Source organism: Harpia harpyja, chromosome 1, assembly GCF_026419915.1.
Source record: "Harpia harpyja isolate bHarHar1 chromosome 1, bHarHar1 primary haplotype, whole genome shotgun sequence".
NCBI classification, from domain to species: Eukaryota; Metazoa; Chordata; class Aves; order Accipitriformes; family Accipitridae; genus Harpia; species Harpia harpyja.
This window is the reverse complement of record NC_068940.1, coordinates 19,147,830-19,162,134: the sequence shown is the minus strand read 5'-3', so window position 1 is coordinate 19,162,134 and position 14,305 is coordinate 19,147,830. Positions and strand designations below refer to the sequence as shown.

The 14,305-nt window shown below is 38.0% G+C and overlaps 1 protein-coding gene across 1 annotated transcript in view; it reads right to left on the bottom strand.

Moving 5' to 3' along the window:
• Window positions 1–266: 266 nt before the first annotated feature.
• Window positions 267–14,305, bottom strand: part of CDH9 (cadherin 9) — a 100,059-nt gene continuing 86,020 nt past the window's right edge. Inside the window, exons 9-12 of the mRNA XM_052781027.1 lie at window positions 14,107–14,228; window positions 4,689–4,806; window positions 4,340–4,591; window positions 267–1,493 (exon numbers count right to left, since the gene is read on the bottom strand). Coding sequence (XP_052636987.1) covers window positions 1,006–1,493; window positions 4,340–4,591; window positions 4,689–4,806; window positions 14,107–14,228 — 980 coding nt within the window. The 3' untranslated portion in view covers window positions 267–1,005. The remainder of the gene's footprint in view (window positions 1,494–4,339; window positions 4,592–4,688; window positions 4,807–14,106; window positions 14,229–14,305) is intronic.

Here is a 14,305-nt window from a genome sequence, read left to right as displayed (position 1 = left end):
TTTGCCTTATTGCCTCAAAACCCCCAAATAAGATTAGAATACAAAAGCCTTCCTTTCATTATTGATGTTTGCTTAATTATTCCATTTTTAAAAGGGCATATTATAAAATTGTTTTCATATCTACCAGAATAAACCTTCACGGTTCCTTAAATCCCCAGGTGTGTATATCTGTTAAATCCTCTCACTGGTCACCTGTTCGTATAAGAAGGTATGTGGGAGCAAGTTTCACAATGAAACTATATTATTATGCCATATAGTAATACACATTGCAAGCCAGACTGCATTTATTTATAACCACTTTTTCAAAATAATTTTTCTTTTTTCTACACTGCATTCCCATTACAGAGCACTCTCTCCATATTGTTCTTGCACAGTACATTTCAACCACTAATCTGACAAAAGAAGATGCATTCAAAAATTAAGTATTGCACAACACGCAGTTTCCTTTGTTCAGAAAGACTGGACAGTTCCTTATGATTAACAAAGTACGTGAGTAAGTATTGTTTTTATAAATACTAATTTATTTAATAAAAATACAAAAATATAAATATACATATATAAAAATATCATGATGAATCAACACACAGACATTCTTTAACTCAATAAATAGGGCAGTAATATTAATCTTTTTTAAAGTATATTTTTGAGATTATGTTACAATGCAGGTGCACACTGTCCCAGCTAGTAGGAAAGGTAATGCAAAGCAATTAAAAAAAATTAAGTTTCCACCTCATTATTAAAGGCACAAAAAGCCTTTTATTGTCTTTTCATTGTCAGTAAAAACCTTTCATCAGAGGTTTCTAGGCAGAGAGGGTGAATTATAGATTTTTTAAAATCTAAATCATTCATATTCATTCACGTTGACTTATTGATTAAGCAAACCCCTACTAAGACAACACCTATTTTTTGTAAATTTTTTATTCCCAAGTAAGAGAGAGTAGGCCACTTTATCTAGTAACATAGACATGAATTCCACTAACACTGACCAGGTCACAGATTACTTTCTCAGTCTCGATCACTGTCCTCGCCACCATACATATCTGCTAGTTTTTTAAACCGAGGTCCCCAGTCACTGAGGTAATCATAGTCTTGGTTGCCCTCCGTGGTAAGCGATTCCAGGGAGCTGAGTGAATTTGCTATGGAATCATTTCCTTCGTAGGCATATGTTGCTAGTGAATCATAAGGAGGGGCAGCTGGGTCTAAATCATTTTCCTTTAACCTTCTATGAATAAAATCTTGGACATCAATGTTTTCCCAAAGAGGTGCAGTCCGTCTTATCTGAAATATAGTTTCTGGGATAACATCTCTTCTCATCTTACTTTCCTCTCTTGCTTCTGGATTTCTCAGTGTACCAATGTCAAAAGCCTGGGTGTCTTCTTCCCCACCTCCTTCATCGTTGTAGGTCACAATGTTATCCCGAACATCGTCCTTTGAGATGATCAAGGGTTCTTTCTTCCTCTGTCTCTTGAGAGCCGTAAACAAGACAACTAATACTGAAAGAAAACAAAAGATGAATGCAGAAATGGGTAGTTAAAAATTAAATAAATGAGCTAATATGTTGCATTTTCTGTTGAACTGGAAAAGTTTTAAGGCTAGGATGGGATTTTTAGTAGGGAAAGAGTGATAAAAGCTCTCTCCGAGCTGAAGTTAATAAGGAAAAATATTAATGATTTTACAGTAGTCAAAAACTTATGCTTTTTTAAACCTATGGGAACAATGATTAAAATATTATATATTGGAAATAGAAATACAATTAGGCTGAAGTTGAAAAGCAGACAATGTCTTAAAATATATCATCCTACTAGGGCTTGACTTTGATTTTAGTTTTTTGAAGTACTGCCTTCCTGGCAGTCACTAAGGGTGATTTCGTCAAATGTAGTTGAATCTCCTTGCCAAAAGTAATTCACACTCTTGAAAGCTAGTGATTTAGGTATTCCTAAGTGCCTAATTCACTTTTGAAAATGGGATCTACAGGTCCTTCTGAAAATAAGAACCTGAAGACCTTCAGCTATCAATATTATTGACAAAACTATTTTTGGCTTCAATGACTGCAAGGATTGAAATCTAATCTTTGCTACTAAATGTTTCTTTTAAAAAACATGATCCCCTTAGTTTAAGAAATGTTGGTTGAATAACCCTTCCTTTTGGAGAGGTAAAGATTGACACAAAAATGAACCTCTACAGAGGGAGATGAAAAACTGAAGTTAAGATTTGTAAATACATTCTGGTGCCTAAATGCTATTGATTTCAGTAGAAATTCAAAGCTTAAATGCATTTAAAAATCTGACCGTAGCTCCAGTAGCTGGAGTAAATAGGAGAGGCCAGCGAGATCATCTGTCAATGAGGCATAACAATGGTTGCCGAACCACACATTACAGCAGTGCTGAGTTGAGCACTTTTGTTGAGTCTTAGGAGCAAAGCTTTTACTCTGAATGACTTGAGTACTGGTGAATAAAAGGGAAGACTGGACGTGCTGTGGGTAGGGAGAGGGGAACCGTGATCTTCCTACATGCCATGGTACAATGCTGTGAATGTAAAGGCTGTTCTGTTTTGTTTGTGGGTTTTGTATCTGTACAGGAACCATTTCTTTCAAGTTTTCCTAATGCTAGACAAGTAATAGCCCACTTAAGTAAGTTTAAGAACTTCATATACAAGAGTAGGGCAGATCACTAAAAGGTTATTATGAAGAAGTGTCTTTCACAGCCAGGTACTTAAAATGTCTCTCCTATTTTGGGCATGATGACACCAGTCTACTATCCTAAAACACTACATCCTGTTGAACAATCAGATAAGGTGCTGAGAATCACAGCAGCTGTAGACTAACAATTCTGTTTAAATGCTCTTCAGCCCTATGCTACTCTGCCTTCAGCTGTGTCTGTAGCGCTAAGTAGTGCAGGGTCTCTAACCTTGGGGCCGAGACACAAAGTGTCACAGTTTTGCACAGCACTTGTCCCTGAGCATGTTCTGAGTCTCATGAGCTATCATCGTGGTCCTAAGGCACACTTTGATTATTTTTTTCAGTTCAGTGTTTCTGTACTAAAGCATTGCAGCCGATTAGGGTGACATTTTCCTAGTGATCAAGTAAGGGTATGTGTTTCATGGTATACATTTCATGCTCTATGCTGGGGCATAAAGGGTGGCTTTGAAGACGCAGAGCCTGTTGACATAGCGTTAAGAGCTATGCAAGGTGGAGAGCCGGATCTGGCAGGGTTTGAACCACAGTTGTCTGCTGGAAGTGGTGCCCTGCAAGTTCTGCTGCTCAGGCTGTGCCTGGGCAACATCCTGGGGAATCCAAGCTGGCTCATGCTGCAACCAGGCCAGCAGCAGTGCTTGTACCCAAGCACTATGGACAATCAGTTTGTCGGAGCTGAAGTACCCTCCCTTCCCTATGCCTAACAGTATAGATATAGTTCCTCCATATTGCCCCTCTCCTAACAGCCTCTGTGTTCCTCTGAATATTTACTGAAGGCAGCTTGAATACAGTCTAAAAATTGAAAAAAAAGTGATCTCCTTAGAATGATGTAAGCTGACACCTGTAAGCTTGTCACTGCCCCCTTGGCAAGCTGTGTTTGCTAGGACAGGTGGAAAGGGAAAGAGGTTTTCCACAGAGTTTGACTGGAAAGTAGAGACGATGGCACTTTTAAGGAGGCACGTCTCTGGTAAGCAAAACGTGTGAGTTGCAATTTTTACGTACTTAACACCAGGTTGTGAACTAGCATTTATCCCAGTTTCTTCTTATATCACGTCATCTTTCTAATGCTTCTGCTCTCCAACCACCCATCTAACTTCTGTGCTCACACTTTATTTAATCAGCTGCTCTCACTACCACTTGCAAGCAATTGAACATTTCTCTTCTATGTTTTTGAGCTAAATATTTCCTGAGTATAAAAATTACAAATCATTCATGATTAAATAGCTAGTATAATTGATAATTTTTTAATCACTGAGAAACTTATCATTCAGCTTCAGGAATATGATTTTAAAGTCCTGGTTCTAAATGAAGATCCGTTTATAACACAAAATATTACTCAAACAAGCATGGTATCTAAAACTGACCGTAGATTTTCATACTTATTTCACCTAAATCTCACTGATAGTCTCACTCTTTTCACACATTCTTCTGAATAGTATGATGACAAACAGCCCATAGTAGCTCCCTCTCCCACTCTCCAAGCTCCTCCATCTTAGAAAACAATTGGTTAAAAAAAAAAAAAAGACGACATCAAGTATGAAATATTGTTCTGCAGGGTCGTGTGAATAAGGGGTTGAAGAATGTCAGGGGTCTAGAATTGACCACACCTTTGCCTCATCAATTAAACCTCTCATCGCAGGTACTTACCCAGCAGGATAATGATGCAGAGGAGGATGGCAACGAGTGCCCCGGTGCTGAGGCCGGCAGGGAGGAGCAAGGCCTCGGCGTTGCAGGACTGCATGTTCCCCCGGCTGTCGCATGCACACACGCGAATGGTCAGCGTGCCGGTGCTGCTCTGGATCGGGTAGTCATTGTCAAATATTATGATTGGCAGGAGATAGGTACTCATCTTACTACGGCTGTATCCATTTCTTCTAGTCATAATTCCTGCTGTGTTATCTAGAATGGAAAAGCAAAATAAAAAAATGTTAGTGGATAAAGTTTTATGTAGTATTGGGGCTGGGGGGGGAAGGGGATGGTGCTGGTCAGCAGTTACCTTTGTTGTCTACAATGGAGAAGTTTGGATGAACAGCAAATTCTGGCACCAATTCAAAGAAAAATTTGTGTCCTCGAGGAGGCTCATCTTTGTCAACTGCACTCACAGTCTGTATCAGCTATAAAGAAAACAGTATTTCATGCTATTTTAGAAATCTTGTGTTTGAAATAAGGTCTCTGCTTTTTATGTCCAGTAAAAATCCAATGAATCTCTATCTGAAGACACAAACTGATGTCCTAAGCCAAATGTTCCCCGCATAAACACAGGAGAGGTTACAGTGAGCAAATTGTTGTTTTATTGCTTAAACACATAGCGGGGGATGAAAAAGGGGCCAGTCCTCACTGCAAGATAGCCGAGTGCTTTGATTTCTACTCAGTACCTTGCAGTGATACAGAAACAATTGCCCTTCTGAATAAGCCGTAAACCTCCTGTGGCCTGATGTAGCAATGACACAGAATGGTGTATAAACCAGTTTTTAAGTGGGTCTAATTCCCAGTCCACCCCATCTGCTCCTGCAAATAAATTGGAGTACTGCACTGGCAGGGTGCTCAGTTCTCCTGAGGTAATAAAAAGAGATGCTTTACTCCCTCCTAAATTGAAATCTCTGGCTGTGGAGCTTTATAGCTGCCCTAACAAGGCCACTCAAGCCCAGCTGGGAAGGAGTGATGATAGTGCCAGCATAGGGTCAGAGTACCGTGGACTAAAGAAGAGAGGCTTGAGCAGTATATCTAGATCGCACAGGCTTCCCTGTCGCATCAAAACATGTGCAAATATGTGTACTCGTGTATATATAGACACACATATACAGTACCAATTTGACTTTTTCTATCTGTCCACTGCTAGACTGCTAGATAGAGGCTAAGGAAAAGAGCTACAGCACTGAGGAAGGAAAAGCTACCTGGGAATACCTGTGGTTTGTGAAATGACTCACAACAGTTAACACCGAGCCAGGTTGCCTGAGTCATAGTAACTCCTGCGAGCCGTATGAATGACTGCTATGGCCTTTGCACTCCCCAGTGGGTATCGCACTGGAGAGTGACCCATACTCCGCCTTGGCTTGCAAGAACGTGTTTGAGTTCAGTCACAAGATGACAAGCTTGGTGGCATGAGAATGGGAGTAAGCTTCAACTGAGGATGCTGCAACTCGGTACAGGCGAGTTCCTACGGCACCTAAAGGCATTAAAGGCAGAGAGAGCTCAGCAGTCAGGCTTGTTTCCTTCAAAGCCATGAGGGAGCCAATGCCTGTCTGGAGGTTTTCAAGTGTTTCCAGTGTGTAGGGTGTCTTGAAATCCCACAGACATCAAAGCCACTTGTTATCAAAGGCTTACTTTGCAGCTTGTTTTTCTGATATTTCCAGGGAAAGTACAGCATGACTTCTTCAAGACATACAGTAATTGACAAGTAACACTGATACGATTTTTAAGCTTTGCAGCAATCAAGTAAGGAATGCCTTTTTCTTATGTACTTTCTCTGAACACCAGACTCAGTGGGACCTGAGGATACAGTTAAATTTTGGAGGGTATTTAGCATCTCTCAGGATGGAACACTGCACTAGACAAGCATAATTATAGGGCTACCAAAAATACTGAAGTGTTTTCCTTACTGTATCCTTCAGAAACCTGCTGCTGCTAGTGCTGTACTGCACAATGAGTATTTGGCCCATTTGTTCTAGTTAATTTTGGAATAATTTTATTGCAGCTAAAATTAATAAGCTGTTATTAAAAAAAAACAAACAAAAAACCGAACAGTAGAGAGGTCTGAGTTTGGCTCACTCACTTCCCAGCAGCTCCTTCTAAAACAACCACAAGATTTTTTTTTGTCATTTTCTTTTTATTTTTGAGGCATATTGAGGAACTTGAAAGGTAATTTGTGAACATCAGCCTTATACAAGAGGATGTGACTATGCTGAAGGCAGGATTATGCAGTTTTTCTAAGTGTGATCAGAATAATAACTACTTACTAAGGCCTCTTCACTTTTAAAGCATTTGATGATCTTTAGATTAAAAGAGATCAGATTAAAGAGATCAGATCTCTTTAGATTTTTTTTTTTTTTAAGTTTTAGCTGTTTCCTAAGATTAGCCAAATCCCTGTTTATGGCAAAGTAGCCTATTCAGTATGTTGCTGAGTCTCTGATTATGCCAACATTTTTCCAATATCCCATTGCTTTGGTCTTTGCCATAATCTGCCTGAGAGTGGCAATACAGAGAGCAAGACCAGGATAGTGCTTAGTTTTAGTTTTGCATTGTTTAATGCAAAAATGTAATATTGCTACCAAAACCAATTTCCTTCTGATAGGACTAAAGTACCAAATTGAAATAAGAAAATTTCCCTCTCACATTTTTACAAGTTTGAAAAGACAGAAAAACTGTAAAAGTACCAAAGAGAAGAGTGAGGATTAGAATAAGTGATAATATTTGTGCAATTACTTGCTGAAAAACTCAAGAAGAAAATATCCTGATATAATAGCTACCAGAACTTGCAGTTGAGTATCTTGGGGCTTTTTGAGATGTAATCAGTGGGATGTTTGTAGGATCTGGATTTGATTCCCTTCATGTGCAAATCACATGGAGGAGGACAATTGTGCCAGGCATAGAGGAACCTAATTACATTGAAAACTTATTGTTGAGGGTAAGGCTGAAGAAGAAAAAAAAAAAAACAAAACAGAAAAACCCCTTATTACCTGCTCTAACTATTGGCTGCATCAATTGAGAACTAGCTGTTCTTCCACCAGGAAAGATGGGAGAATAAAAGAACAATGAGAAAGGATGATTGCAGGTGAATTTTTCCAAATGATGAATAGGTGAAAGGAAATTAGAAATGTTATCTAATTAAGGGGCTTTTTTCAGTTATACAGCTGTAAATAAAAGAGAATCGTTAATGATAATCACTGCAGAAATGAAAGAGATGTGGCTATTTTTATTTTAAGTATCACAGTTATATGAAAAAATTTAGTACTGTTTCATGTACATTTTGTAATTTCATGTTGGAAATGTATTCTTCCATTTTGAAGCAGTTATGGACATTGAGTTATGATCAGTCTTCACCAGGAGTTCAGAGAAAGATCTCTGACACTGTAAGATTTATGAGGGAATAGTTATTTCAAGAAAATGACTTTTACTCAAATATATTTCAAGCATATCAGGCTTAGGTAAGATAAAAAGCATTCCCATTTTTTTCTTTCTTCCATAGTTTCCCATGTGAATGAGCACAATTTGGAAAATACAGCATTGCTGTCGTTATTTTGAGGGTTGCGTGTGCATGTGCACTTCTGTGTGTTTGAAGAAACAGTCTCATACTCTTGAATGGATCTTATTGGGTAAATTCAAGTTTTTAGGGGTCACTTGTCTTTGAGGGTACTGAAAATTTAAACTTAGGCATTGACATAAAGTTTTCTTTTTTACAGTGAGGACAATGTGGTTGTAGCACTTTGACAATGTAAGATGAGTTGTGAATGAGGAATTATTCCAACTGGAAAAATTTCTTGAAGAATTTATTTCATTATGAAGCCAAAGATTCTGTTAAAGTGTTTGGACCTATTTCCCATTGGCATAATTTCTTCAAAAGTGGAAATTGTTTGATTATAATACTGTTTTGTAGGTTTGGGGTTTTTTCTCCTGGATACTGTGTTTTTAAGGCCATGACTTACACCACAGTTGAAATTGTGATAGTAGTTTATGTTCAGGTTATTTTATAGCTATTCATACTCATCTCTGAAAAAGTGATTGGGGATGAATAGACTGCCTAGTAACGGATTCCTTCCGTATATCTGGTACATCCCTAGGTGTAGCCTGCTCTTCAGTTTTCTTCAAGCTATTTTAAAGACAGAAAGTGAGTAAAAGCTAGGTGGGGGCATTCTAAAATAACAAGGGTCCCTGTGCACTTCAGAGCATGCCCTTACTGTTCCTGAGGCTGCATTTGTGGACACAGAGAGCTGCACAAGTAGGAGACTTGGGTCGTGGGATCAGCCTTGGGACTGCCTCTGAAAGGAATATAGGAATCATTAAAGCAAATGTTAAGCTAGTAGTGCATCTTTAACAGCACAAAGGTCAGCGCCGGCTAGCCACTTTTTAGATGGGCTTTTCCGCCTGTGCTGGCTTGGCATGTCATGTGAATAAACCACAGTTGCACATTGGCTCCAGGGTACACACTTTAAAAATGCAGCAACGTGCTTCAGACAGATTCTTGAAAGGTTCATTGAAGAAAGCTGAACAAGATGAGGTCTGTGGGTGGACAGATGCAATATATTTTCAGGTTAAAAATTTCTAATAATAAAACAAATTTTGAGACAAATAGAATTTCTGCAACATAATCTTCTGCTGCTTCTTTTCAAAACAGCATCATATTGGTGGTAGCTATCGTATTTTTAAACCTTTTTTCCAAAATTCCTTCCTTTAAAATTCATTATAAATCAGACAGTGAAAAATAATGTCACTTTCAGAGGAATTTAAAGATGGTCTGCTGTTGTAGGCAGTGCCTTTCTGAAGTTTTAAAAGAATGTGATTGTCATATAGCATGAAAATTGTACTTCCAATCTCAGAGAAGTAAGACCACTGGAGACAGGCATTGTTAAGCTAGAGATACAGTAACAGCTGCTGAATTCTGTTGTTTCTTGTATGTGATTGTAGATATGCAGAGGAGTAGGCCTTCAATCCACTTGAATCATTTGGGCTTTTGTTCTTGTTATGTTATGCTCTTAGTTAAACCTGGATATTGTACAACAGAGAAATTTCTCAAATGGCATTTATCTACTTTCAGCTGCTTCTGAGGTAAGACTTGAAAAATAGCACTAGGCACTTGAGAAAGGAATGTTTAGGACATTTTGCTGTGGTTTTTTTTGTCTGACACTTTTTTTCAGAAGTGGTATAGGAGAGAACAGAACAAATCCTGGATCTTGGAGCACTGGCTTTGTCATTCTTGAAACTGATTAAACTTGTTTTGTGCTGCAAATATTTCCCAAGGTACCTGGAAAGATCTCACCACTTCGTCTGCAATAAACTATGAAAAAACATATTGTGAGAGAGACTGCACTTTTGACAATCATCAGAAAGTAGTAATGTGCAAATGCTGTGGGGGAATGGTGGAAAAGCAACTTGTGTTTCTCCTGTCCTTTCTTTCTCTTGCCCCTTTTCCTGCCTGTATGATCTGGTAGGGCCAATCACTAACTAAACTTGAATGTATTAATAACACAGTACAGTGTAAGTGTGTTGGATGAAGATTTTGTAGAAGATTTCGCAGTGGCTGCATTTCTCTAGGAGTGAAGTAATAATATAGTTCAAGTGTCCCCACATGGAAGTGTTTCAAAATCGATCCAGCTGTCAGTGGATGCCCATCTTGTCATTTGGTGGCTTGAGTGATCACACATGTTCAGGCACAATTCTAGCCCATACACCTGTATGGTGCTAGCTGCAGAAAGCAGCCTCCATCATATGTGTGTAAGCTTGAATAGACCTTTGATCTTGATGCTTTATGTCTTAAGAAATGTTCTAAAATGCCTGCCACTTAACAAAGCTTCATGTTTGGTAATGCAAAACAGTTTGGTTTTCAAGTCTTGGCTCTGTTCCACAAAAATGTTGGTAGTTTTGAAGCAGGACTGAATGCTTATCAGAAGTTGGAAAATTCCCCATTGAACTCCAATTCTTGCTTCAAAAGAGAGACAGGCTATTAGCATGGGTCTCTCACTAAATCAAGCCGATGAGTGTCTACCTTGAGAACGCAGCTACAATGTATAAATAACCTGTAACTGATAATTAGCAATGGCCACATGAAAAATGTGATTTCTGTCTGCTCTATCTGAAAAAGGGAGGGGAGGTATGGAGACTAATGAAAAGAAAAATCTGCCAGCTTTCTACAGGAAGAAATAAACTCTTTCTGTGTTCTGATGTCTGAGAGCCCCTGAATGGCAGGAAAGAATATAGCATCAGTGCAAAAAAAGCAACGCAGGTTATTTTCTTAAATATTATTATTGATGGGTATTGAAATTAGCTAAATTGTTACTAGCAAATTTTTCAGTTAAATCAGTCTCCTTTTCAAGTAAATCTTCCTGGTTTCCATGGAGAGGACTCATCCTCTAATCCAGCTAAAAAGACCCAATTAATTCCCGTGACAAGGGCATGAGAGAACTTGTACCAGAGCCTTCCCCACAACAGTCCCTGGGGCACGCCATCAAAGGATTAGGGATTTCTAAATTGTGCGAGAGGAAGGCTGCATCATACTTTTCTTTAGCCTGTGTATTAGCCAGTGGAACGGGACTCGCATGGTGACAAATCTGTTCCAGCCTAACGAATGTAGTTGTTTATGCACCTCTAGTGATAATGTTTCTCCCCAGTCATACCATTGTTGTTTGGAGACAAGAGAGTGGCAGGGGAGGAGGAGCGACTATAGGATTTTCTTTCCTCTCACCCTCCTAAGGCTATCTGAAAAACACAGGGAATGCAGCCTCTAATATCTGCTGATGTTGAAAATGAGTAATGTCACTTGGAGGCAAAGAGCAATATTTGATCATTCTGACTGCTTCCTGATGCACCTGAGATTTAGAGAGTGGTGTGATTAATAGCTGGGCCGATTAAAAAAAAAAAAATTAAAAATTAACTAAATGTATCTATCTTCTCAGTCTGGCTCTCCGGCTATGGGCACCAGATGTAGAAGCACTGCTGTGATGTGTCAAGAAGCAATAATGATTCTAATAAGACAGCTGCTTTAGGTAATCTCTAAAATGAGGTAGAGTAGTACTGAATGAACACAACATGATTCTATATCTTTATTGTATTATAGGGGGACTGCTAAACATGAGCAATACAGACTATCTGGAACGTAGCATCCTTGGCCAAAATATTCAAGTTTGTATCTCTATATTCACTGCTATTTTTAGGCACCAAAATAAAAGTAGTCTCATGTACTGAAGGTAATCTGTTTTCTGAAATACTTAGTCAACTATATGTAAATGTCCAGATATGAACTCAGATGCCTGTCTTGAGGAACCCAATTGTTAACAAATAGAATAATGATCTGGATGTCTCCTTATTCTGCAGCTACACTTGATGCACACTGTCTTTCTAGTATTTCTGTGGATTTTTCCAATTAGGGAAAATAATTCCTGGAATTACATTGGTACACTAGATGTAAGGGAGGTCTGAATGACAATATGCCTATCTAATGGGCCTCTGTCATCTCCGTTGTTAGAAAAGCACAGAGTTTACCAGAAAGGCAAATGAAATTTTGTACATTAATGGATATTTCATCAAGTATGCTAGCCTAGAAGGAAATTGGGTTAAGGAAACTGACAAGCAGTATGCCTGGATTGAACTTGGTTCATATATATGTCAAAACCTGTCTTTGCTGGTTGATAAAATCGCACATGATTAATTTCAATGAAAACTTCATTTGTAAGCTTTGGAACCTTTCTTTGTATTATTAAAGTACAGTCACTTTACTATCAGTCATTATATGGAGATTTTAAGGTTTATTTGTCTCAGTTTCATCTCATGCAAAGAGATTTTGTTGCACAGACAGAATTTAGGTCATATGCCAGCTGTTTGAAATGAATGGCTAGAATTATCTGAATGTATTACACCTGGAAAAACCGCTTAGAAATCATAAAACAAAACTACGAGTGTACAATAACCAGAAGTTTAGGGAATTTTTGCTCATTCCATAAGTCTTGATATGTATTCTTATGTGACAGTTTATGTCACTGGTTAAGATGCAATGTTCTGATCATAAACCTCAGTTGTTTTGAAAGGTGCTCCAGGCTCATTTTTCTGATATTATAATTCCTTCCACTGTTTTAATTTAATTTATCACTGTCTTTGATATGCATATTCCTCTATTTATGTCATTTGCATCAAAAATAGTAAGACTTTCTTGAAAAAGAACTAAAATAATGGTCCCTTTTCAAAGCCAAGTCATTTCACTCAAAGTATCCTCTGTCTTTTTAACCCACTTACTTAGATTCTAGTATTAGGTACAATGAATGAAAAATAAGTAGAATTGAATGCAAACTCCAGCAATCCACTGTATCCTCTTTTTTTCCCTTTTTTGGTCTCTCTTTTTTTTTTTTTTTCAGTCTGTTAAACCATTCATAAAACATCATTTGAATTGCAACTGGTAAATTGCATGTTCTTGCTCTGTCTAGAGTTCTACAGGACCTGACCTGAAATTCCAGACTCATCTCAGGTACCATCTATGCTACTCTCAGTGCAACCCCTGTGACTATGTTGAATACAACACTGGGCAGTGACCAAGGTAAAACATGAGCATGTTTCCTCACGTGTATCCATATCCCCCAGCTCTGTAACACCTTTGAGTGTTGTAGGGTCACTGTGCTCTAAGGAAAAAACAAAACATTCTACATTCTGATCCTTTCCACATACTTTCCATGAAGTCAGCCAGCTTTGGTTGGATGAAGTCAGCGTAAAACTAGTGAGACACAAGGACAGACCTAAGCTGAGTTTAAGGCTCCATCCTGGCCTCTCTCCGCTAAAGTAGGGATCCACTCAGATTTGTACTAGCAAAAATAATGATCTCAAGCTTTTTCTTCCACTCAAAAATGCATGAGTCTAGAGAAGAGGCTCATGCATAGACTTAGGCCCATGCTTGAAAGACAATCTTGAGGTACCGAGTCTGCTATTAAATCCAGTTCTTTGGTAAATACTTTCAGAAGTAAATATCAGAAAAACATACATCTTTCTTCACAAGATTTAAAACTGAAAGGCTGACTGGTGCTAGCTTAAATAGATGTTGGTGGTAGCAGCAGTAATATTAAAAGATTTCTGTAATATCATGGCTCCAAGTTCTGTGGGTCTGCCTGCTTTCTCAGTTCCCAGTTATCACTTTATTTTCTCTACAAATCTTGTTATTGTCTTTTTAGATTATTACAGAATTTGTGAGATAGTTTAGAAAGGGATATACATGAGCTTTGACCAAATTCAACTCAATTCCAAACTGAAGTTTAACTTACAATAGAAAGAGTTGCATTATCTTTTATTTTTGTAAAAGTTTATTTTTCACATCTCCTTTACTGAAGCATAATAAAAGATTTTCCTGCTTTGTGTACTTGAAGGTGTGGCTACATTATCTAAGGCTTTGAAAAAAATCCAGAAGGAAATGGAATTATCAAACAGTATAAATGGTTTTGTAGCATTATACATAACTAGTTCTGAAAAATATTTTCTGATATTAGGAATGAAAAAATATCTTAAAGTACAGGTTTGTATTATTTGTTATGTTGTTATAATGGGGTAAAATCCTGCCTCTTTTATCTCCTCCTTTTTTGATTCAACTGGTAGTTTCTGTAGAAGATAGGGAATAAAGAGGCTGGGTTGGTTTGCAGTTGCTCAAATTAAGATACGTTGAAGTCTTCATTATGGTATTCCAGGACAGTTTCATTACTAGTTCTTCAGTAACATAAGTATTTGTTTACCTGTCCTGCTTTTGCATTTTCACAGACAAATGTTTCATAGTATTTGGCAAATTCTGGCGCATGATCATTTATGTCTAAAATCCGGATGAAGACAGGTATCTGGCTACTTTGTTTAGGATTATCTGAAACAAGAAAATTATTTATATTACAATACAAAGATTTACAGTCTATGTCTATGAAAAGACCTGAAATTATCTAA